Below are 23,434 nucleotides of genomic sequence, written 5' to 3'. Positions count from 1 at the left end.
ATTCACATCCTCTCCTATATGCCAGGCCCCTCCTTCACATCCTCTCCTATATGCCAGGCCCCTCCTTCACATCCTCTCCTATATGCCAGGCCTCTCCTTCACATCCTCTCCTATATGCCAGGCCCCTCCTTCACATCCTCTCCTATATGCCAGGCCCCTCCTTCACATCCTCTCCTATATGCCAGGCCCCTCCTTCATATCCTCTCCTATATGCCAGGCCCCTCCTTCACATCCTCTCCTATATGCCAGGCCCCTCCTTCACATCCTCTCCTATATGCCAGGCCTATCATTCACATCCTCTCCTATATGCCAGGCCCCTCCTTCACATCCTCTCCTATATGCCAGGCCCCTCCTTCACATCCTCTCCTATATGCCAGGCCCCTCCTTCACATCCTCTCCTATATGCCAGACCTCTCCTTCACATCCTCTCCTATATGCCAGGCCCCTCCTTCACATCATCTCCTATATGCCAGGCCCCTCCTTCACATCCTCTCCTATATGCCAGGCCCATCATTCACATGCTCTCCTATATGCCAGGCCCATCATTCACATCCTCTCCTATATGCCAGGCCCCTCCTTCACATGCTCTCCTATATGCCAGGCCCATCATTCACATGCTCTCCTATATGCCATGCCCATCATTCACATCCTCTCCTATATGCCAGGCCCATCATTCACATCCTCTCCTATATGCCAGGCCCATCATTCACATCCTCTCCTATATGCCAGGCTCCTCCTTCACATCCTCTTCTATATGCCAGGCCCCTCCTTCACATTCTCTACTATATGCCAGGCCCATCATTCACATCCTCTCCTATATGCCAGGCCCCTCCTTCACATCCTCTCCTATATGCCAGGCCCCTCCTTCACATGCTCTCCTATATGCCAGGCCCATCATTCACATCCTCTCCTATATGCCAGGCCCCTCCTTCACATCCTCTCCTATATGCCAGGCCCCTCCTTCACATCCTCTCCTATATGCCAGGCCCATCATTCACATGCTCTCCTATATGCCAGGCCCCTCCTTCACATCCTCTCCTATATGCCAGGCCCCTCCTTCACATGCTCTCCTATATGCCAGGCCCCTCCTTCACATCCTCTCCTATATGCCAGGCCCATCATTCACATCCTCTCCTATATGCCAGGCCCCTCCTTCACATCCTCTCCTATATGCCAGGCCCATCATTCACATCCTCTCCTATATGCTAGGCCCCTCCTTCACATCATCTCCTATATGCCAGGCCCATCGTTCACATCCTCTCCTATATGCCAGGCCCCTCCTCCACATAATCTCCTATATGCCAGGCCCCTCCTTCACATGTTCTCCTATATGCCAGGCCCCTCCTTCACATGCTCTCCTATATGCCAGGCCCCTCCTTCACATCCTCTCCTATATGCCAGGCCCCTCCTTCACATCCTCTCCTATATGCCAGGCCCATCGTTCACATCCTCTCCTATATGCCAGGCCCCTCCTTCACATCCTCTCCTATATGCCAGGCCCCTCCTTCACATCCTCTCCTATATGCCAGGCCCATCGTTCACATCCTCTTCTATATGCCAGGCCCCTCCTTCACATCCTCTCCTATATGCCAGGCCCCTCCTTCACATCCTCTCCTATATGCCAGGCCCCTCCTTCACATCCTCTCCTATATGCCAGGCCCCTCCTACACATCCTCTCCTATATGCCAGGCCCCTCCTTCACATGCTCTCCTATATGCCTGGCCTATCATTCACATCCTCTCCTATATGCCAGGCCCCTCCTTCACATCCTCTCCTATATGCCAGGCCCCTCCTTCACATGCTCTCCTATATGCCAGGCCCCTCCTTCACATCCTCTCCTATATGCCAGGCCCCTCCTTCACATCCTCTCCTATATGCCAGGCCCATCGTTCACATCCTCTCCTATATGCCAGGCCCCTCCTTCACATCCTCTCCTATATGCCAGGCCCCTCCTTCACATCCTCTCCTATATGCCAGGCCCATCGTTCACATCCTCTTCTATATGCCAGGCCCCTCCTTCACATCCTCTCCTATATGCCAGGCCCCTCCTTCACATCCTCTCCTATATGCCAGGCCCATCGTTCACATCCTCTCCTATATGCCAGGCCCCTCCTTCACATCCTCTCCTATATGCCAGGCCCCTCCTTCACATCCTCTCCTATATGCCAGGCCCATCGTTCACATCCTCTTCTATATGCCAGGCCCCTCCTTCACATCCTCTTCTATATGCCAGGCCCATCATTCACATCCTCTCCTATATGCCAGGCCCATCGTTCACATCCTCTTCTATATGCCAGGCCCCTCCTTCACATCCTCTCCTATATGCCAGGCCCCTCCTTCACATCCTCTCCTATATGCCAGGCCCATCGTTCACATCCTCTCCTATATGCCAGGCCCCTCCTTCACATCCTCTCCTATATGCCAGGCCCCTCCTTCACATCCTCTCCTATATGCCAGGCCCATCGTTCACATCCTCTTCTATATGCCAGGCCCCTCCTTCACATCCTCTCCTATATGCCAGGCCCCTCCTTCACATCCTCTCCTATATGCCAGGCCCATCGTTCACATCCTCTTCTATATGCCAGGCCCCTCCTTCACATCCTCTTCTATATGCCAGGCCCATCATTCACATCCTCTCCTATATGCCAGGCCCATCATTCACATCCTCTCCTATATGCCAGACGCCTCCTTCACATCATCTCCTATATGCCAGGCCCCTCCTTCACATCCTCTCCTATATGCCAGGCCCCTCCTTCACATCCTCTCCTATATGCCAGGCCCCTCCTACACATCCTCCCCTATATGCCAGGCCCCTCCTTCACATCCTCTCCTATATGCCAGGCCCCTCCTTCACATCCTCTCCTACATGCCAGGTCCATCATTCACATGCTCTCCTATATGCCAGGCCCCTCCTTCACATCCTCTCCTATATGCCAGGCCCATCATTCACATCCTCTCCTATATGCTAGGCCCCTCCTTCACATCATCTCCTATATGCCAGGCCCATCGTTCACATCCTCTCCTATATGCCAGGCCCCTCCTCCACATAATCTCCTATATGCCAGGCCCCTCCTTCACATGTTCTCCTATATGCCAGGCCCCTCCTTCACATGCTCTCCTATATGCCAGGCCCCTCCTTCACATCCTCTCCTATATGCCAGGCCCCTCCTTCACATCCTCTCCTATATGCCAGGCCCATCGTTCACATCCTCTCCTATATGCCAGGCCCCTCCTTCACATCCTCTCCTATATGCCAGGCCCCTCCTTCACATCCTCTCCTATATGCCAGGCCCATCGTTCACATCCTCTTCTATATGCCAGGCCCCTCCTTCACATCCTCTCCTATATGCCAGGCCCCTCCTTCACATCCTCTCCTATATGCCAGGCCCCTCCTTCACATCCTCTCCTATATGCCAGGCCCCTCCTACACATCCTCTCCTATATGCCAGGCCCCTCCTTCACATGCTCTCCTATATGCCTGGCCTATCATTCACATCCTCTCCTATATGCCAGGCCCCTCCTTCACATCCTCTCCTATATGCCAGGCCCCTCCTTCACATGCTCTCCTATATGCCAGGCCCCTCCTTCACATCCTCTCCTATATGCCAGGCCCCTCCTTCACATCCTCTCCTATATGCCAGGCCCATCGTTCACATCCTCTCCTATATGCCAGGCCCCTCCTTCACATCCTCTCCTATATGCCAGGCCCCTCCTTCACATCCTCTCCTATATGCCAGGCCCATCGTTCACATCCTCTTCTATATGCCAGGCCCCTCCTTCACATCCTCTCCTATATGCCAGGCCCCTCCTTCACATCCTCTCCTATATGCCAGGCCCATCGTTCACATCCTCTCCTATATGCCAGGCCCCTCCTTCACATCCTCTCCTATATGCCAGGCCCCTCCTTCACATCCTCTCCTATATGCCAGGCCCATCGTTCACATCCTCTTCTATATGCCAGGCCCCTCCTTCACATCCTCTTCTATATGCCAGGCCCATCATTCACATCCTCTCCTATATGCCAGGCCCATCGTTCACATCCTCTTCTATATGCCAGGCCCCTCCTTCACATCCTCTCCTATATGCCAGGCCCCTCCTTCACATCCTCTCCTATATGCCAGGCCCATCGTTCACATCCTCTCCTATATGCCAGGCCCCTCCTTCACATCCTCTCCTATATGCCAGGCCCCTCCTTCACATCCTCTCCTATATGCCAGGCCCATCGTTCACATCCTCTTCTATATGCCAGGCCCCTCCTTCACATCCTCTCCTATATGCCAGGCCCCTCCTTCACATCCTCTCCTATATGCCAGGCCCATCGTTCACATCCTCTTCTATATGCCAGGCCCCTCCTTCACATCCTCTTCTATATGCCAGGCCCATCATTCACATCCTCTCCTATATGCCAGGCCCATCATTCACATCCTCTCCTATATGCCAGACCCCTCCTTCACATCCTCTCCTATATGCCAGGCCCCTCCTTCACATCCTCTCCTATATGCCAGGCCCCTCCTTCACATCCTCTCCTATATGCCAGGCCCCTCCTACACATCCTCCCCTATATGCCAGACCCCTCCTTCACATCCTCTCCTATATGCCAGGCCCCTCCTTCACATCCTCTCCTATATGCCAGGTCCATCATTCACATGCTCTCCTATATGCCAGGCCCCTCCTTCACATGCTCTCCTATATGCCTGGCCCATCACTCACATCCTCTCCTATGTGCCAGGCCCATCATTCACATCCTCTCCTATGTGCCAGGCCCATCATTCACATCCTCTCCTATATGCCAGGCCCCTCCTTCACATCCTCTCCTATATGCCAGGCCCCTCCTTCACATCCTCTCCTATATGCCAGGCCCATCATTCACATCCTCTCCTATATGCCAGACCCCTCCTTCACATCCTCTCCTATATGCCAGGCCCCTCCTTCACATCCTCTCCTATATGCCAGGCCCCTCCTTCACATCCTCTCCTATATGCCAGGCCCCTCCTACACATCCTCCCCTATATGCCAGGCCCCTCCTTCACATCCTCTCCTATATGCCAGGCCCCTCCTTCACATCCTCTCCTATATGCCAGGTCCATCATTCACATGCTCTCCTATATGCCAGGCCCCTCCTTCACATCCTCTCCTATATGCCAGGCCCATCATTCACATCCTCTCCTATATGCCAGGCCCCTCCTTCACATCCTCTCCTATATGCCAGGCCCATCATTCACATCCTCTCCTATATGCCAGGCCCCTCCTTCACATCATCTCCTATATGCCAGGCCCATCGTTCACATCCTCTCCTATATGCCAGGCCCCTCCTCCACATAATCTCCTATATGCCAGGCCCCTCCTTCACATGTTCTCCTATATGCCAGGCCCCTCCTTCACATGCTCTCCTATATGCCAGGCCCCTCCTTCACATCCTCTCCTATATGCCAGGCCCCTCCTTCACATCCTCTCCTATATGCCAGGCCCATCGTTCACATCCTCTCCTATATGCCAGGCCCCTCCTTCACATCCTCTCCTATATGCCAGGCCCCTCCTTCACATCCTCTCCTATATGCCAGGCCCCTCCTTCACATCCTCTCCTATATGCCAGGCCCCTCCTACACATCCTCTCCTATATGCCAGGCCCCTCCTTCACATGCTCTCCTATATGCCTGGCCTTTCATTCACATCCTCTCCTATATGCCAGGCCCCTCCTTCACATCCTCTCCTATATGCCAGGCCCCTCCTTCACATGCTCTCCTATATGCCAGGCCCCTCCTTCACATCCTCTCCTATATGCCAGGCCCCTCCTTCACATCCTCTCCTATATGCCAGGCCCATCGTTCACATCCTCTCCTATATGCCAGGCCCCTCCTTCACATCCTCTCCTATATGCCAGGCCCCTCCTTCACATCCTCTCCTATATGCCAGGCCCATCGTTCACATCCTCTTCTATATGCCAGGCCCCTCCTTCACATCCTCTCCTATATGCCAGGCCCCTCCTTCACATCCTCTCCTATATGCCAGGCCCATCGTTCACATCCTCTCCTATATGCCAGGCCCCTCCTTCACATCCTCTCCTATATGCCAGGCCCCTCCTTCACATCCTCTCCTATATGCCAGGCCCATCGTTCACATCCTCTTCTATATGCCAGGCCCCTCCTTCACATCCTCTTCTATATGCCAGGCCCCTCCTTCACATCCTCTCCTATATGCCAGGCCCATCGTTCACATCCTCTCCTATATGCCAGGCCCCTCCTTCACATCCTCTCCTATATGCCAGGCCCCTCCTTCACATCCTCTCCTATATGCCAGGCCCATCGTTCACATCCTCTTCTATATGCCAGGCCCCTCCTTCACATCCTCTCCTATATGCCAGGCCCCTCCTTCACATCCTCTCCTATATGCCAGGCCCATCGTTCACATCCTCTTCTATATGCCAGGCCCCTCCTTCACATCCTCTTCTATATGCCAGGCCCATCATTCACATCCTCTCCTATATGCCAGGCCCATCATTCACATCCTCTCCTATATGCCAGACCCCTCCTTCACATCCTCTCCTATATGCCAGGCCCCTCCTTCACATCCTCTCCTATATGCCAGGCCCCTCCTTCACATCCTCTCCTATATGCCAGGCCCCTCCTACACATCCTCCCCTATATGCCAGGCCCCTCCTTCACATCCTCTCCTATATGCCAGGCCCCTCCTTCACATCCTCTCCTATATGCCAGGTCCATCATTCACATGCTCTCCTATATGCCAGGCCCCTCCTTCACATGCTCTCCTATATGCCTGGCCCATCACTCACATCCTCTCCTATGTGCCAGGCCCATCATTCACATCCTCTCCTATGTGCCAGGCCCATCATTCACATCCTCTCCTATATGCCAGGCCCCTCCTTCACATCCTCTCCTATATGCCAGGCCCCTCCTTCACATGCTCTCCTATATGCCAGGCCCCTCCTTCACATCCTCTCCTATATGCCAGGCCCCTCCTTCACATCCTCTCCTATATGCCAGGCCCCTCCTTCACATCCTCCCCTATATGCCAGGCCCCTCCTTCACATCCTCCCCTATATGCCAGGCCCCTCCTTCACATCCTCTCCTATATGCCAGGTCCATCATTCACATGCTCTCCTATATGCCAGGCCCCTCCTTCACATGCTCTCCTATATGCCTGGCCCATCACTCACATCCTCTCCTATGTGCCAGGCCCATCATTCACATCCTCTCCTATGTGCCAGGCCCATCATTCACATCCTCTCCTATATGCCAGGCCCCTCCTTCACATCCTCTCCTATATGCCAGGCCCCTCCTTCACATCCTCTCCTATATGCCAGGCCCATCATTCACATCCTCTCCTATATGCCAGACCCCTCCTTCACATCCTCTCCTATATGCCAGGCCCCTCCTTCACATCCTCTCCTATATGCCAGGCCCCTCCTTCACATCCTCTCCTATATGCCAGGCCCCTCCTACACATCCTCCCCTATATGCCAGGCCCCTCCTTCACATCCTCTCCTATATGCCAGGCCCCTCCTTCACATCCTCTCCTATATGCCAGGTCCATCATTCACATGCTCTCCTATATGCCAGGCCCCTCCTTCACATCCTCTCCTATATGCCAGGCCCATCATTCACATCCTCTCCTATATGCTAGGCCCCTCCTTCACATCATCTCCTATATGCCAGGCCCATCGTTCACATCCTCTCCTATATGCCAGGCCCCTCCTCCACATAATCTCCTATATGCCAGGCCCCTCCTTCACATGTTCTCCTATATGCCAGGCCCCTCCTTCACATGCTCTCCTATATGCCAGGCCCCTCCTTCACATCCTCTCCTATATGCCAGGCCCCTCCTTCACATCCTCTCCTATATGCCAGGCCCATCGTTCACATCCTCTCCTATATGCCAGGCCCCTCCTTCACATCCTCTCCTATATGCCAGGCCCCTCCTTCACATCCTCTCCTATATGCCAGGCCCCTCCTTCACATCCTCTCCTATATGCCAGGCCCCTCCTACACATCCTCTCCTATATGCCAGGCCCCTCCTTCACATGCTCTCCTATATGCCTGGCCTTTCATTCACATCCTCTCCTATATGCCAGGCCCCTCCTTCACATCCTCTCCTATATGCCAGGCCCCTCCTTCACATGCTCTCCTATATGCCAGGCCCCTCCTTCACATCCTCTCCTATATGCCAGGCCCCTCCTTCACATCCTCTCCTATATGCCAGGCCCATCGTTCACATCCTCTCCTATATGCCAGGCCCCTCCTTCACATCCTCTCCTATATGCCAGGCCCCTCCTTCACATCCTCTCCTATATGCCAGGCCCATCGTTCACATCCTCTTCTATATGCCAGGCCCCTCCTTCACATCCTCTCCTATATGCCAGGCCCCTCCTTCACATCCTCTCCTATATGCCAGGCCCATCGTTCACATCCTCTCCTATATGCCAGGCCCCTCCTTCACATCCTCTCCTATATGCCAGGCCCCTCCTTCACATCCTCTCCTATATGCCAGGCCCATCGTTCACATCCTCTTCTATATGCCAGGCCCCTCCTTCACATCCTCTTCTATATGCCAGGCCCCTCCTTCACATCCTCTCCTATATGCCAGGCCCATCGTTCACATCCTCTCCTATATGCCAGGCCCCTCCTTCACATCCTCTCCTATATGCCAGGCCCCTCCTTCACATCCTCTCCTATATGCCAGGCCCATCGTTCACATCCTCTTCTATATGCCAGGCCCCTCCTTCACATCCTCTCCTTTATGCCAGGCCCCTCCTTCACATCCTCTCCTATATGCCAGGCCCATCGTTCACATCCTCTTCTATATGCCAGGCCCCTCCTTCACATCCTCTTCTATATGCCAGGCCCATCATTCACATCCTCTCCTATATGCCAGGCCCATCATTCACATCCTCTCCTATATGCCAGACCCCTCCTTCACATCCTCTCCTATATGCCAGGCCCCTCCTTCACATCCTCTCCTATATGCCAGGCCCCTCCTTCACATCCTCTCCTATATGCCAGGCCCCTCCTACACATCCTCCCCTATATGCCAGGCCCCTCCTTCACATCCTCTCCTATATGCCAGGCCCCTCCTTCACATCCTCTCCTATATGCCAGGTCCATCATTCACATGCTCTCCTATATGCCAGGCCCCTCCTTCACATGCTCTCCTATATGCCTGGCCCATCACTCACATCCTCTCCTATGTGCCAGGCCCATCATTCACATCCTCTCCTATGTGCCAGGCCCATCATTCACATCCTCTCCTATATGCCAGGCCCCTCCTTCACATCCTCTCCTATATGCCAGGCCCCTCCTTCACATGCTCTCCTATATGCCAGGCCCCTCCTTCACATCCTCTCCTATATGCCAGGCCCCTCCTTCACATCCTCTCCTATATGCCAGGCCCCTCCTTCACATCCTCTCCTATATGCCAGGCCCCTCCTTCACATCCTCTCCTATATGCCAGGCCCCTCCTTCACATCCTCTCCTATATGCCAGGCCCCTCCTACACATCCTCCCCTATATGCCAGGCCCCTCCTTCACATCCTCTCCTATATGCCAGGCCCCTCCTTCACATCCTCTCCTATATGCCAGGTCCATCATTCACATGCTCTCCTATATGCCAGGCCCCTCCTTCACATGCTCTCCTATATGCCTGGCCCATCACTCACATCCTCTCCTATGTGCCAGGCCCATCATTCACATCCTCTCCTATGTGCCAGGCCCATCATTCACATCCTCTCCTATATGCCAGGCCCCTCCTTCACATCCTCTCCTATATGCCAGGCCCCTCCTTCACATGCTCTCCTATATGCCAGGCCCCTCCTTCACATCCTCTCCTATATGCCAGGCCCCTCCTTCACATCCTCTCCTATATGCCAGGCCCCTCCTTCACATCCTCTCCTATATACCAGGCCCCTCCTTCACATCCTCTCCTATATGCCAGGCCCCTCCTTCACATCCTCTCCTATATGCCAGGCCCCTCCTTCACATCCTCTCCTATATGCCAGGCCTATCCTTCACATCCTCTCCTATATGCCAGGCCCCTCCTTCACATCCTCTCCTATATGCCAGGCCCCTCCTTCACATCCTCTCCTATATGCCAGGCCCCTCCTTCACATCCTCCCCTATATGCCAGGCCCCTCCTTCACATCCTCTCCTATATGCCAGGCCTATCATTCACATCCTCTCCTATATGCCAGGCCCCTCCTTCACATCCTCTCCTATATGCCAGGCCCCTCCTTCACATCCTCTCCTATATGCCAGGCCCCTCCTTCACATCCTCTCCTATATGCCAGACCTCTCCTTCACATCCTCTCCTATATGCCAGGCCCCTCCTTCACATGCTCTCCTATATGCCAGGCCCCTCCTTCACATCATCTCCTATATGCCAGGCCCCTCCTTCACATCCTCTCCTATATGCCAGGCCCATCATTCACATGCTCTCCTATATGCCAGGCCCATAATTCACATCCTCTCCTATATGCCAGGCCCCTCCTTCACATGCTCTCCTATATGCCAGGCCCATCATTCACATGCTCTCCTATATGCCAGGCCCATCATTCACATCCTCTCCTATATGCCAGGCCCATCATTCACATCCTCTCCTATATGCCAGGCCCCTCCTTCACATCCTCTCCTATATGCCAGGCCCCTCCTTCACATCCTCTCCTATATGCCTGGCCCATCATTCACATCCTCTCCTATATGCCAGGCCCATCATTCACATCCTCTCCTATATGCCAGACTCCTCCTTCACATCCTCTTCTATATGCCAGGCCCCTCCTTCACATTCTCTACTATATGCCAGGCCCATCATTCACATCCTCTCCTATATGCCAGGCCCCTCCTTCACATCCTCTCCTATATGCCAGGCCCCTCCTTCACATGCTCTCCTATATGCCAGGCCCATCATTCACATCCTCTCCTATATGCCAGGCCCCTCCTTCACATCCTCTCCTATATGCCAGGCCCCTCCTTCACATCCTCTCCTATATGCCAGGCCCCTCCTTCACATCCTCTCCTATATGCCAGGCCCCTCCTTCACATGCTCTCCTATATGCCAGGCCCCTCCTTCACATCCTCTCCTATATGCCAGGCCCATCATTCACATCCTCTCCTATATGCTAGGCCCCTCCTTCACATCATCTCCTATATGCCAGGCCCCTCCTTCACATCCTCTCCTATATGCCAGGCCCATCGTTCACATCCTCTCCTATATGCCAGGCCCCTCCTCCACATAATCTCCTATATGCCAGGCCCCTCCTTCACATGTTCTCCTATATGCCAGGCCCCTCCTTCACATGCTCTCCTATATGCCAGGCCCCTCCTTCACATCCTCTCCTATATGCCAGGCCCCTCCTTCACATCCTCTCCTATATGCCAGGCCCATCGTTCACATCCTCTCCTATATGCCAGGCCCCTCCTTCACATCCTCTCCTATATGCCAGGCCCCTCCTTCACATCCTCTCCTATATGCCAGGCCCATCGTTCACATCCTCTTCTATATGCCAGGCCCCTCCTTCACATCCTCTCCTATATGCCAGGCCCCTCCTTCACATCCTCTCCTATATGCCAGGCCCCTCCTTCACATCCTCTCCTATATGCCAGGCCCCTCCTACACATCCTCTCCTATATGCCAGGCCCCTCCTTCACATGCTCTCCTATATGCCTGGCCTATCATTCACATCCTCTCCTATATGCCAGGCCCCTCCTTCACATCCTCTCCTATATGCCAGGCCCCTCCTTCACATGCTCTCCTATATGCCAGGCCCATCGTTCACATCCTCTCCTATATGCCAGGCCCCTCCTTCACATCCTCTCCTATATGCCAGGCCCATCATTCACATCCTCTCCTATATGCCAGGCCCATCATTCACATCCTCTCCTATATGCCAGGCCCCTCCTTCACATCCTCTCCTATATGCCAGGCCCCTCCTTCACATCCTCTCCTATATGCCAGGCCCCTCCTTCACATCCTCTCCTATATGCCAGGCCCCTCCTTCACATCCTCTCCTATATGCCAGGCCCCTCCTTCACATCCTCTCCTATATGCCAGGCCCATCGTTCACATCCTCTCCTATATGCCAGGCCCCTCCTTCACATCCTCTCCTATATGCCAGGCCCCTCCTTCACATCCTCTCCTATATGCCAGGCCCATCGTTCACATCCTCTTCTATATGCCAGGCCCCTCCTTCACATCCTCTCCTATATGCCAGGCCCCTCCTTCACATCCTCTCCTATATGCCAGGTCCATCGTTCACATCCTCTCCTATATGCCAGGCCCCTCCTTCACATCCTCTCCTATATGCCAGGCCCCTCCTTCACATCCTCTCCTATATGCCAGGCCCATCGTTCACATCCTCTTCTATATGCCAGGCCCCTCCTTCACATCCTCTTCTATATGCCAGGCCCATCATTCACATCCTCTCCTATATGCCAGGCCCATCGTTCACAGCCTCTTCTATATGCCAGGCCCCTCCTTCACATCCTCTCCTATATGCCAGGCCCCTCCTTCACATCCTCTCCTATATGCCAGGCCCATCGTTCACATCCTCTCCTATATGCCAGGCCCCTCCTTCACATCCTCTCCTATATGCCAGCCCCCTCCTTCACATCCTCTCCTATATGCCAGGCCCATCGTTCACATCCTCTTCTATATGCCAGGCCCCTCCTTCACATCCTCTCCTATATGCCAGGCCCCTCCTTCACATCCTCTCCTATATGCCAGGCCCATCGTTCACATCCTCTTCTATATGCCAGGCCCCTCCTTCACATCCTCTTCTATATGCCAGGCCCATCATTCACATCCTCTCCTATATGCCAGGCCCATCATTCACATCCTCTCCTATATGCCAGACCCCTCCTTCACATCCTCTCCTATATGCCAGGCCCCTCCTTCACATCCTCTCCTATATGCCAGGCCCCTTCTTCACATCCTCTCCTATATGCCAGGCCCCTCCTACACATCCTCCCCTATATGCCAGGCCCCTCCTTCACATCCTCTTCTATATGCCAGGCCCCTCCTTCACATGCTCTCCTATATGCCAGGCCCATCATTCACATCCACTCCTATATGCCAGGCCCCTCCTTCACATCCTCTCCTATATGCCAGGCCCCTCCTTCACATCCTCTCCTATATGCCAGGCCCCTCCTTCACATCCTCTCCTATGTGCCAGGCCCATCGTTCACATCCTCTCCTATATGCCAGGCCTATCCTTCACATCCTCTCCTATATGCCAGGCCCATCATTCACATCCTCTCCTATATGCCAGGCCCCTCCTTCACATCCTCTCCTATATGCCAGGCCCCTCCTTCACATCCTCTCCTATATGCCAGGCCCCTCCTTCACATCCTCTCCTATATGCCAGGCCCCTCCTTCACATCCTCTCCTATATGCCAGGCCCCTCCTTCACATCCTCTCCTATATGCTAGGCCCCTCCTTCGCATCCTCTCCTATATGCTAGGCCCCTCCTTCACACCCTCTCCTATATGCTAGGCCCCTCCTTCACATCCTCTCCTATATGCCAGGCCCCTCCTTCACATCCTCTCCTATATGCCAGGCCCATCATTCACATCCTCTCCTATATGCCAGGCCCCTCCTTCACATCCTCTCCTATATGCCAGGCCCATCATTCACATCCTCTCCTATATGCCAGGCCTATCCTTCCCCACCTGCTCTTTCATACCCTTCCTTTCTCAAATAATATAGACAACAAGAGCTTAAAAGAAAAGAGACTCTTAACTAGTATGAAAGAGAATGTCCTGCCCCCGAGGGTCCCTAATCTAACAGGTCATGTATACACTAGATCAGCCCTCATCCCCTCTTCTGTGTTACATCATTTCGGCCTAGACACCTCTGGTCATTCACAGCCTCCGCAGTAAGATCAGTCTTTCTGACATTGCTTTCTGGAGAGCAGAGAATGACAGTATTTATAGTACAAGCCGATCCGGATCATTGATCCCCATTCTAATGACTACGTGCTTGGTTATCAATCCATTGTGTGCATTGTTTCACCATGTGTCACTGTCCACCATTGTTACCTTGTGTCAGTAATCATCATGTCTTTTATTTTCCCATCTCCCTCCATGTCTGTGTGACAGAATTCTGATGCAGTGGTTAAGGTCGATGTGGTAAGTGATGATCTCCTAATAAATCACTGAGATTATACACGCACAGCGGGATATGTACAGTGTCACTAATTCCTGTATATGCATGATGGGCCTGATGATATGCACATTAAAGTATATTTATTCATTGACTATAAGGGCATATTTATGCAGTGCGGTAATATTGTGAGGGTTATTTTACATAATTTTTTTAAATTCCACAATACTATTGTGGAATTTAAAAAATAGGGTGCCAGTACTGTGCATGTTCTGCAATGCATTTTTCGTCTGCAAGGCTCGTACGGGTGAAACAGGTTAAATCCAAGTCTCAACTGCATCGGAAATTTATTTATTTATTTTTTTCAAACTGCATGTCACGCTGATAGCTATGAGCATGAGCATCTGTAGGGCATATTCACAAGATGTAGGAGTCATAAGTTGGGACAACAATCACATAGACAACTGGGTTCACAAGATGGTGATTTCCACAACAGTTATTGATTCATCCAGGGTAGGGATCAGTGCTAGGGATCCAGGGTAGGGATACTAGTGCTAAGCCCAACCACTGTCTCAAACTACTTGGACAATCCACCCTAAATGGGGGCCCCAAACTGGGAGACGGTCTCTATGCTGGATTAAGTGCAAGAGCATCAGAACAGTCAGACAAGTCGAGTTAGTAACAAACAGACAGAATAGGTACAAAGTATATAAGAATAGAAACCAAAGGTTACTTCAGGACTAGAGACGGTCAAACCAGTAGGATTACAAGGCACAAAATCAGTGTCAGGATAAACAATGGGTCAAACCTAGACAGCAGCGTAATACAAAATCAACAGGCAAAGGCAACATCAGAAAACAGGCAGAAAGTCAGGTCACTGGAGGTCAGAAGATAAGTCAGATACAGGGAATACGGGAACGCTGGTGATAGGAAATACCTCAATCACGGACCAAAATTCTGGCCCTTATATACAGGGGTCTTACCCAATTGTAGTCTGTCTCATAATGCCAATGGCCAGGTCATTCAGCTTTGATAATTGAATGAATAAATAATATGACCTTCCATTACCTGTATACTTGGGCTTTCTTGGCTAACTCTACATCACTTCTTGTTCTGTAATCCTTTTTTTTTTACCCAGAATGAGGAAGACAAGGAGAAGAAGAAGAAAAAGAAGAAAGGAGATGAGATTGAGGAGGAGGAGCCTGATGAGAGCATGCTGGACTGGTGGTCTAAGTATTTCGCCTCCATCGAGACCCTGAAAGAGGTGACATATGATTGGCTGTTACTTACTTCATGTATCACTCACTATAATGTCCTGTAATCCAATGTTATGTATTTTTGTTTAGTACCTTAAAGGGGTACTCCCGTGGAAAACTTTATTTTTAAATCAACTGGTGCCAGAAAGTTTAACAGATTTCTAAATCACTTCTATTAAAAAATCTTAATCCTTCCAGTACTTTTTAGGGGCTGTATACTAAAGAGAAATCCAAAAAAGAAATGCATTTCCTCTCATGTCATGGACACAGTGCTCTCTGCTGACCTCTGCTGTCCATTTTAGGAACTGTCCAGAGCTGCATATGTTTGATATAGGGATTTTCTTCTGCTCTGGACAATTCCTAAAATGAACAGCAGAGGTCAACAGAGAGCACTGTGGTCATGACATCAGAGGAAATGCATTTCATTTTTTGATTTCTCTTTAGTATACAGCCCCTAAAAAGTACCGGAAGGAGTAAGATTTTTTAATAGAAGTGATTTACAAATCTGTTTAACTTTCTGGCACCAGTTGATTTAAAAAAAAAAGTTTTCCACAGGAGTACCCCTTTAAGTACACATGGGTGTATTGTTCTGAAGCACCAACCATGCTATCTTCTCACCCAATTTATAGGAACAGAATGCCCCAATCTACATGCCCTAATTCTTATTATGTGTTTAGTACCTTAAGAACACATGGGTGTAGAGTTCTGTGATGCTTATAATATTTCCAAGTTTTTCCTTTCAAAAGTTGATGGTGAAGAGTCCTCGCAGCAGCACCACCCATGAGATTTTCTCACCCAGCATATAATACTTTAGACTTTTTTTTATCTTTTCTTTTGTAGCCGCTCAATTAACTCTTCCCAATTTATGTCTCCCCCACCCCCCACAATTTTTTTGTCTTCTTATCGACATCCAGCAACTCCGCCAGCAGGAGGCAGCAGCAGCGGAAGCCGAAGAGAAGGAGGAGATGGAGATCGCGGAGGGTAATTCGAATTTTTCTTGGCATTCTCGGTGTAACATTTTATTTATATATATTTTTTTTTGTTTTTGCTTTTCAAAAACATCCATGTTTATTAAAATGATAATGAAATGTGGCTTCTCTGCATGGGGGAGGGTGGAACGATGATGATGAGTGCTGTTGTCTTCTCCCTTTATCTACATTCATTCCACCTCCATGTTTTACTGCAATGAAAGTTGGCATTGGCCTTGGTCAAAAATAGATCGAAAGCCATCTCTAAGACTCTTTATAGTATCTTCTCCTTCACCTGGCAGCACACCTGGCAGTATCTTCTCCTTCACCTGGCAGCTTTTATATGACACCGTATTCTCTGTATTTACAGATCGGTGTGCCTTCGGCTGTTGCAAAACTACAACTCCCAACATGCCCGGACAGCCTTCGGCTGTCCGTGCATGCTGGGAGTTGTAGTTTTGCAACAGCCGAAGGCACACTTCTTGGGGCATATATGGACCTATAGATTTCTATATGTACCTTACTATGGCACCTTACAACCCTATATGACCACAGTAAACACAATGGGAGGGCACATATTCGAAAACCCGTGTAATTCCCTCAGTATATTTGCAGAGCTTTTCAAATATACAAGTTTTCAGTTTGGCAACCTTTTTTTTTTCATTTCACATTAAAGGGGTACTCCGGTGAAAAACTTTTTTTTTTTTTTTTTTTAATCATCTGGTGCCAGAAAGTTTAACAGATTTGTAAATTACTTCTAAAAATCTTAATCCTTCCAGTACTTATTAGCGGCTGAATATTACATAGGAAATAATTTTCTTTTTGGAACAAAGTGCTCTCTGCTGACATCATGACCACAGTGCTCTCTGTTGACATCTCTGTCCATTTTAGGAACTGTCCAGAGCAGCATATGTTAGCTATGGGGATTTTTTCCTACTCTGGACAGTACTTGAAATGGACAGAGATGTCAGCAGAGAGCACTGTGATCGTGATGTCAGCAGAGAGCTCTGTGTTCCAAAAAGAAAAGAATTTCCTCTGTAGTATTCAGCACAAGTACTGGAAGGATTAAGATTTTTTAATAGAAGTCATTTACAAATCTGTTTAACTTTCAGGCACCAGTTGATGAAGAAACAAAAAGTTTTCCACCGGAGTACTCCTTTAAATTTAAAAATAAATAAATAATAATACATTTAATTAAAAAAAATAATTCATTAAGAAAAAATTAAGACACATTTTCACGCACAGGAGAAAATTATAGGAACAATATAGGAAATTATTTTCTTTTTGGAACAAAGTGCTCTCTGCTGACATCATGACCACAGTGCTCTCTGTTGACATCTCTGTCCATTTTAGGAACTGTCCAGAGCAGCATATGTTAGCTATGGGGATTTTTTCCTACTCTGGACAGTACTTGAAATGGACAGAGATGTCAGCAGAGAGCACTGTGATCGTGATGTCAGCAGAGAGCTCTGTGTTCCAAAAAGAAAAGAATTTCCTCTGTAGTATTCAGCAGCTAATAAGTACTGGAATGATTAAGATTTTTTAATAGAAGTAATTTACAAATCTGTTTAACTTTCAGGCACCAGTTGATGAAAAAAAAAAAAAAAGTTTTCCACCGGAGTACCCCTTTAAATTTAAAAATAAATAAATAATAATACATTTAATAAAAAAAATAAAATAAATTAAGACAAAATGAAGACACATTTTCACGCACACGAGAAAATTATAGGAACAATATAGGAAATTATTTTCTTTTTGGAACACACAGAGCTCTCTGCTGACATCATTACCACAGTGCTCTCTGTTGACATCTCTGTCCATTTTAGGAACTGTCCAGAGCAGGATATGTTTGCTATGGGGATTTTCTCCTACTCTGGACAGTACTTAAAATGGACAGAGATGTCAGCAGAGAGCACTGTGATTGTGATGTCAGCAGAGAGCTCTGTGTTCCAAAAAGAAAAGAATTTCCTCTGTAGTATTCAGCAGCTAATAAGTACTGGAATGATTAAGATTTTTACAAATCTGTTTAACTTTCAGGCACCAGTTGATGGAAAAAAAAAGTTTTCCACCGGAGTACCCCTTTAAATTTAAAAATAAATAAAGAAATAAATAATAAATTTAATTAAAAAAAATAAAAAATGAAGACAAATTTCAAATCCCCCAAAATTCAGGCTGGCAAATGCAAATCACAAGCAAACGAGAATTGTGAGACATTAATATCGCATTCTTCAAAGGCTGCGTTAACACGTGACGTTTTTATAGCAGTCCTGTCACACGGTAAAAATGGCGCCATTTTATCTAGATTCGATTTTTACAACCATTTCAGGCATTTTGTAAGTAAAAACGCATTTTGCTGTAAAAATAAATTGCGTCTTACAGCAATTTGCATAATCTGGATAAAATTGCGCCTTTTTAACCACAATTTCTGAAAATCGCAATGACTCCTGAGGAGCCAATAGTGTCTCCAGTTCTAAGTAAGCTGCCCCAGATGGAATGTTTGGACCCCGTTTAAAAATAAAATAAATATAGTTTGTGAATATATTTAATAGTATTTTGTAATGTCAAGTTTAAAAATGCAATTTATAATATTCCGAAAATGAAATAATAAAAAAATTGCTATTCTTAAAATTTTTAGGGTAGTGTTAACTTTCCGTCAGCTTTTCTCGTGTAAAGCTTTTGAAAATGTCCCGTAATCTAGACTAAATCCGACGACACCCCCACATTTCAAAAACTGGAACCCATAATGCAAACTTTTGTTTTTTTGGGTGTAAACTCCTTTGAAAATGTTACGTGATTTTTTTGCACCAAAAATTAAATAGGTTCCCCATTATTACCGGGGTTGTCTCATGAGGACAATCGCTGTTAGGGCATATTGATAGGAGAAGGGTCTTTTCCTCTGCACCCCGGTCTTTGAGCCAGAACAGAGAGACCCTCTGTAAAAGCGTGTTCTGTTCTGGAAAACTCTAACTGTCCATATATTACTTTGACAGCCATTTGTCTAGTGGCCATCATGCAGTACTACACTTATGGTCAAAGAAAGCAGGAGCTGGACTCTCCATGAGGGCTTCAGTATGAAAGGGGGTGGTCACTGATGAGATTCTTCTGGATCAACACTCCAATGAGTTATATGGGTAGAACTTGAGAACCTTGATCTTGAGGCTCTTGCCTTTAGCTTCTTCTATACCAACACTACATTGAGTTATATATAGGTAGAACTTGAGCACTTTGGTCTTGAGGGTCTTGCTTTTGGTTGCTTCTGGATTAACACCCCAATTAGTTTTTATGGGTAGAACTTGAGAACCTTGATCTTGATGGTTTTTCCTTTTGGCTTCTTCTGGATCAACACCACTATGAGTTATATGCGTATGATGGGAGCACCTTGATCTTGAGAGTTTTGCCTTTGGCTTCTTAAAGAACAACTCTACAGTGAGTTACATGGGTAGGACTTTAGTACCTGGATCTTCAGACTCTTGCCTTTGGCTTCTTCTGGATCAATACTACAATGAGTTATATGGGTAGAACCTAGGCACCTTGATTTTGAAGGTCTTTGCTTTGGCTTCTTTTGAAATAACACTACAATGAGTTATATGGGTAGAACTTGAGAACCTTGATCTTGAGGGTTTTGCCTTTTGCTTCTTCTATACCAACACTACATTGAGTTATATATAGGTAGAATTTGAGCACTTTGGTCTTGAGGGTCTTGCTTTTGGCTTCTTCTGTATTAACACCCCAATGAGTTGTTATGGGTAGAACTTGAGAACCTTGATCTTGAGGGTCTTGCCTTTGGCTTTTTCTAGATCAACACTCCAATGAGTTATATGGGTAGAACTTGAGAACCTTGATCTTGAGGGTATTGCCTTTTGCTTCTTCTATACCAACACTACATTGGATTATATATAGGTAGAACTTGAGCCCTTTGGTCTTGAGGGTCTTTGCTTTTGGCTTCTTCTGGATCAACACCACTATGAGTTATATGCGTATAATGTTAGAACCTTGATCTTGGGGGTTGTGCCTTTGGCTTCTTATAGAACAACACGACAGTGAGTTATATGGGTAGGATTTGAGCACCTGGATCTTCAGGGTTTGTCTTTGGCTTCTTCTGGATCAATACTACAATGAGTTATATGGGTAGAACTTCAGCACCTTGATCTTGAGGCTCTTGCCTTTAGCTTCTTCTATACCAACACTACATTGAGTTATATATAGGTAGAACTTGAGCACTTTGGTCTTGAGGGTCTTGCTTTTGGTTGCTTCTGGATTAACACCCCAATTAGTTTTTATGGGTAGAACTTGAGAACCTTGATCTTGATGGTTTTTCCTTTTGGCTTCTTCTGGATCAACACCACTATGAGTTATATGCGTATGATGGGAACACCTTGATCTTGAGAGTTTTGCCTTTGGCTTCTTAAAGAACAACTCTACAGTGAGTTACATGGGTAGGACTTGAGTACCTGGATCTTCAGACTCTTGCCTTTGGCTTCTTCTGGATCAATACTACAATGAGTTATATGGGTAGAACCTAGGCACCTTGATTTTGAAGGTCTTTGCTTTGGCTTCTTTTGAAATAACACTACAATGAGTTTTATGGGTAGAACTTCAGCACCTTGATCTTGAGGGTCTTGCCTTTGGCTTCTTCTGGATCAACAACACAGAAAGGTATATGAGTAGAAGTTGTGCAGCTTGTGTCTGCCCTAACCTATGTTAGTTAGAAATGTTGTTGACGATAGTCTTGAGCTCTATGTAGTCAGTTTAAGGTGTACCAATCCCACCGCTGACATAAGAATCAGGATTTTAGACATTGTTGGTGGAAAAATCATTGAGGGCAAAGATTGGAGAAGTTATAATGTTTTTCAGGTCAGTGTTCATTTTTGTCACGTACATAACATAGAGTGACATTGGTAAGTACTATGGCTTCCACAACACATGTATTATTTTGGTTTACGGTTTGATTACTTCTCATCAGACCTCACTGTGGCATTGATAGACCAAGTAGAAATATACATGGATTTGGAAGCTTGATAGCCGGTGCGGGAGGACCAGGGTCACCCTTCCCCCGCTCCTAGCTATCAGTCAACTTTCATGCTCATTGTGGTTGAGTGTCTTGTGTTGTCCGTTCCTTCCATCTCCACTCCACCCGACTTGTATGATGACTCAGAGATCAAAATTGATGAATCTCCCATGAAAGGCTCAAAGGGACAGGCGAAGAACAAGGAAAAGGTGAAAGCGCCAAAAGAGGACAAGAAGAAGAAGCAGCAAGCCGAGCTAGCGGATAAGAAGAACAAGCAGAAGATCGACGAGTTAAAGGTAAGTCAGCTCTGTCAGAGGTAAAGATCTGGAGATGTTCCTATCACTGTACGATCTAATCATACCGCTAAAGGCTCAGGGTATATGGTAAGAAGTCGCCCCTTATCCAGCTCCCCTCCACCATACAAACTTGTACGGATCTTGCACACAGCCCGGTGCAGGATATCCGGAAAAGAAGCATTGATCCAGCAGTATGTCAAGCGTTATTGAAGAATCACTGTAAAAACAGGTACAGCAACCTTGCCATAGCATCAGACGCGTTTCAGGCACATGCTCGCCCTTCGTCAGCGACGAAGGGCGCGCATGCGCCTGAAACGCATCTGATGCTATGCTAAGGTTGCTGTACCTGTTTTTATCGTGATTCTTCAATTTGTTTGACATAATGCCGGATCCACGCTTCTTTTTCAGGGTATATGGTGCAGCTGTTCATTGAGTATCCCGATCTATACCATATCTGTTCTTTGTACGTCTACAATTCCAGGTGTTCAACAAGGAACTAGAAACAGAGTTTGACAACTTCGAGGACTGGCTGCACACCTTCAACTTATTACGAGGGAAGATCGGGGATGACGATGACACTGTCAGCGAGGAGGAGCGGATAGTCGGGAGGTTCAAGGTATCTGGAAGCTGAAACGCGTGGAGTCAGTTTATAATATTCAGCCTATTGTATGTTCTGGTAGACAGGAGGGCAATGGCTGACAGGTTACAGTATATTGCTTATCCATAACTCAAGTCCATTGATCATGCCCTATTGATAGTATGAGCTGTATACAGTATAACAGGCATCAGACTATCGGAGGTACCTAGATATAGACAACCTTAAAGGGGTACTTCGGTTGGAATAATTTTTTTTTTTTTTTAAATCAATTGGTGCCAGAAAGTTAAACAGATTTGTAAATTACTTCTATTGAAAAATCTTTATCCTTCCAGTACTTTTTAGCAGCTGTATGCTACAGAGGAATTTCTTTTTTGTCTTGTCCACAGTGCTCTCTGCTGACACCTGATTCCCGTATCAGGAACTGTCCAGAGCAGGAGAAAATCCTCATGGCAAACCTATGCTGCTCTAGACAGTTCCTGACATGGACAGAGGTGTCAGCAGAGAGCAATGTGGACAAGACAAAAAAGAAATTCAAAAACCAAAGAATTTCCTCTGTAGCATACAGCTGCTAAAAAGTACTGGAAGGGTAAAGATTTTTTAATAGAAGTAATTTACAAATCTTTTTAACTTTCTGGCACCAGTTCATTTAAAAAAAAAAAAGTTTTTCACCGGAGTACCCCTTTAAGTGGCTAATGTCACATGCTCCGGTGGTCTAGGGTAGGATAGTATTCCATCTTTGTTAAAAGAGGGAGTTATATATTTTTATTCCCTGGTGGTTATTGGTAAATAACGAACTGTAATATCTGCTGGTCTATGGTGGGAGGGGTTATATTTTAGTCCCTGGTGGCCTAGGGTAAAATTTTAGGTTTATATCTGGAGATCTGGGGCATCTAAGGGTCTAGTAAATGGCCCATTGGTGTTCTTCTCTGATATTATAGCAACATGTAAAGCTTGAGTCTTTGTGTACGGTATTGATAGATATAACCTCCGCTCTCCTCCATCCTCCAGGGCTCTATGTGTGTATACAAAGTACCGCTACCTGATGACATCACAAAGGAAGCTGGATATGACCCCAACTTTGGCATGTTCCAAGGCATACCCAACAATGACCCCATAAATGTACTGGTGCGGGTGTATGTAGTCAGGGTGAGTGCAGTTTGTGTTCCCTATATGGGCATCTCTTACACTGGCCAGTGACTATC

General features: G+C 48.1%; 1 protein-coding gene across 14 annotated transcripts in view; it reads left to right on the top strand.

Moving 5' to 3' along the window:
- The window catches only part of OTOF (otoferlin), a 433,471-nt gene that overhangs the window by 383,666 nt on the left and 26,371 nt on the right, over window positions 1-23,434 (top strand). For 9 of the 14 annotated variants that reach the window (XM_056563719.1, XM_056563725.1, XM_056563732.1 and 6 more), the window contains 6 exons: window positions 14,103-14,132; window positions 15,245-15,370; window positions 16,277-16,343; window positions 21,486-21,634; window positions 22,116-22,250; window positions 23,241-23,378. In XM_056563719.1, coding sequence (XP_056419694.1) covers window positions 14,103-14,132; window positions 15,245-15,370; window positions 16,277-16,343; window positions 21,486-21,634; window positions 22,116-22,250; window positions 23,241-23,378 — 645 coding nt within the window. The remainder of the gene's footprint in view (window positions 1-14,102; window positions 14,133-15,244; window positions 15,371-16,276; window positions 16,344-21,485; window positions 21,635-22,115; window positions 22,251-23,240; window positions 23,379-23,434) is intronic. The other 5 variants (XM_056563722.1, XM_056563731.1, XM_056563723.1 and 2 more) reach the window with 1 other exon arrangement.

This window comes from Hyla sarda, chromosome 3 (genome assembly GCF_029499605.1).
Source record: "Hyla sarda isolate aHylSar1 chromosome 3, aHylSar1.hap1, whole genome shotgun sequence".
NCBI lineage: Eukaryota > Metazoa > Chordata > Amphibia > Anura > Hylidae > Hyla > Hyla sarda.
Note: the sequence above shows the minus strand (reverse complement) of the source record. Positions and strands in the feature narration are given on the sequence as shown.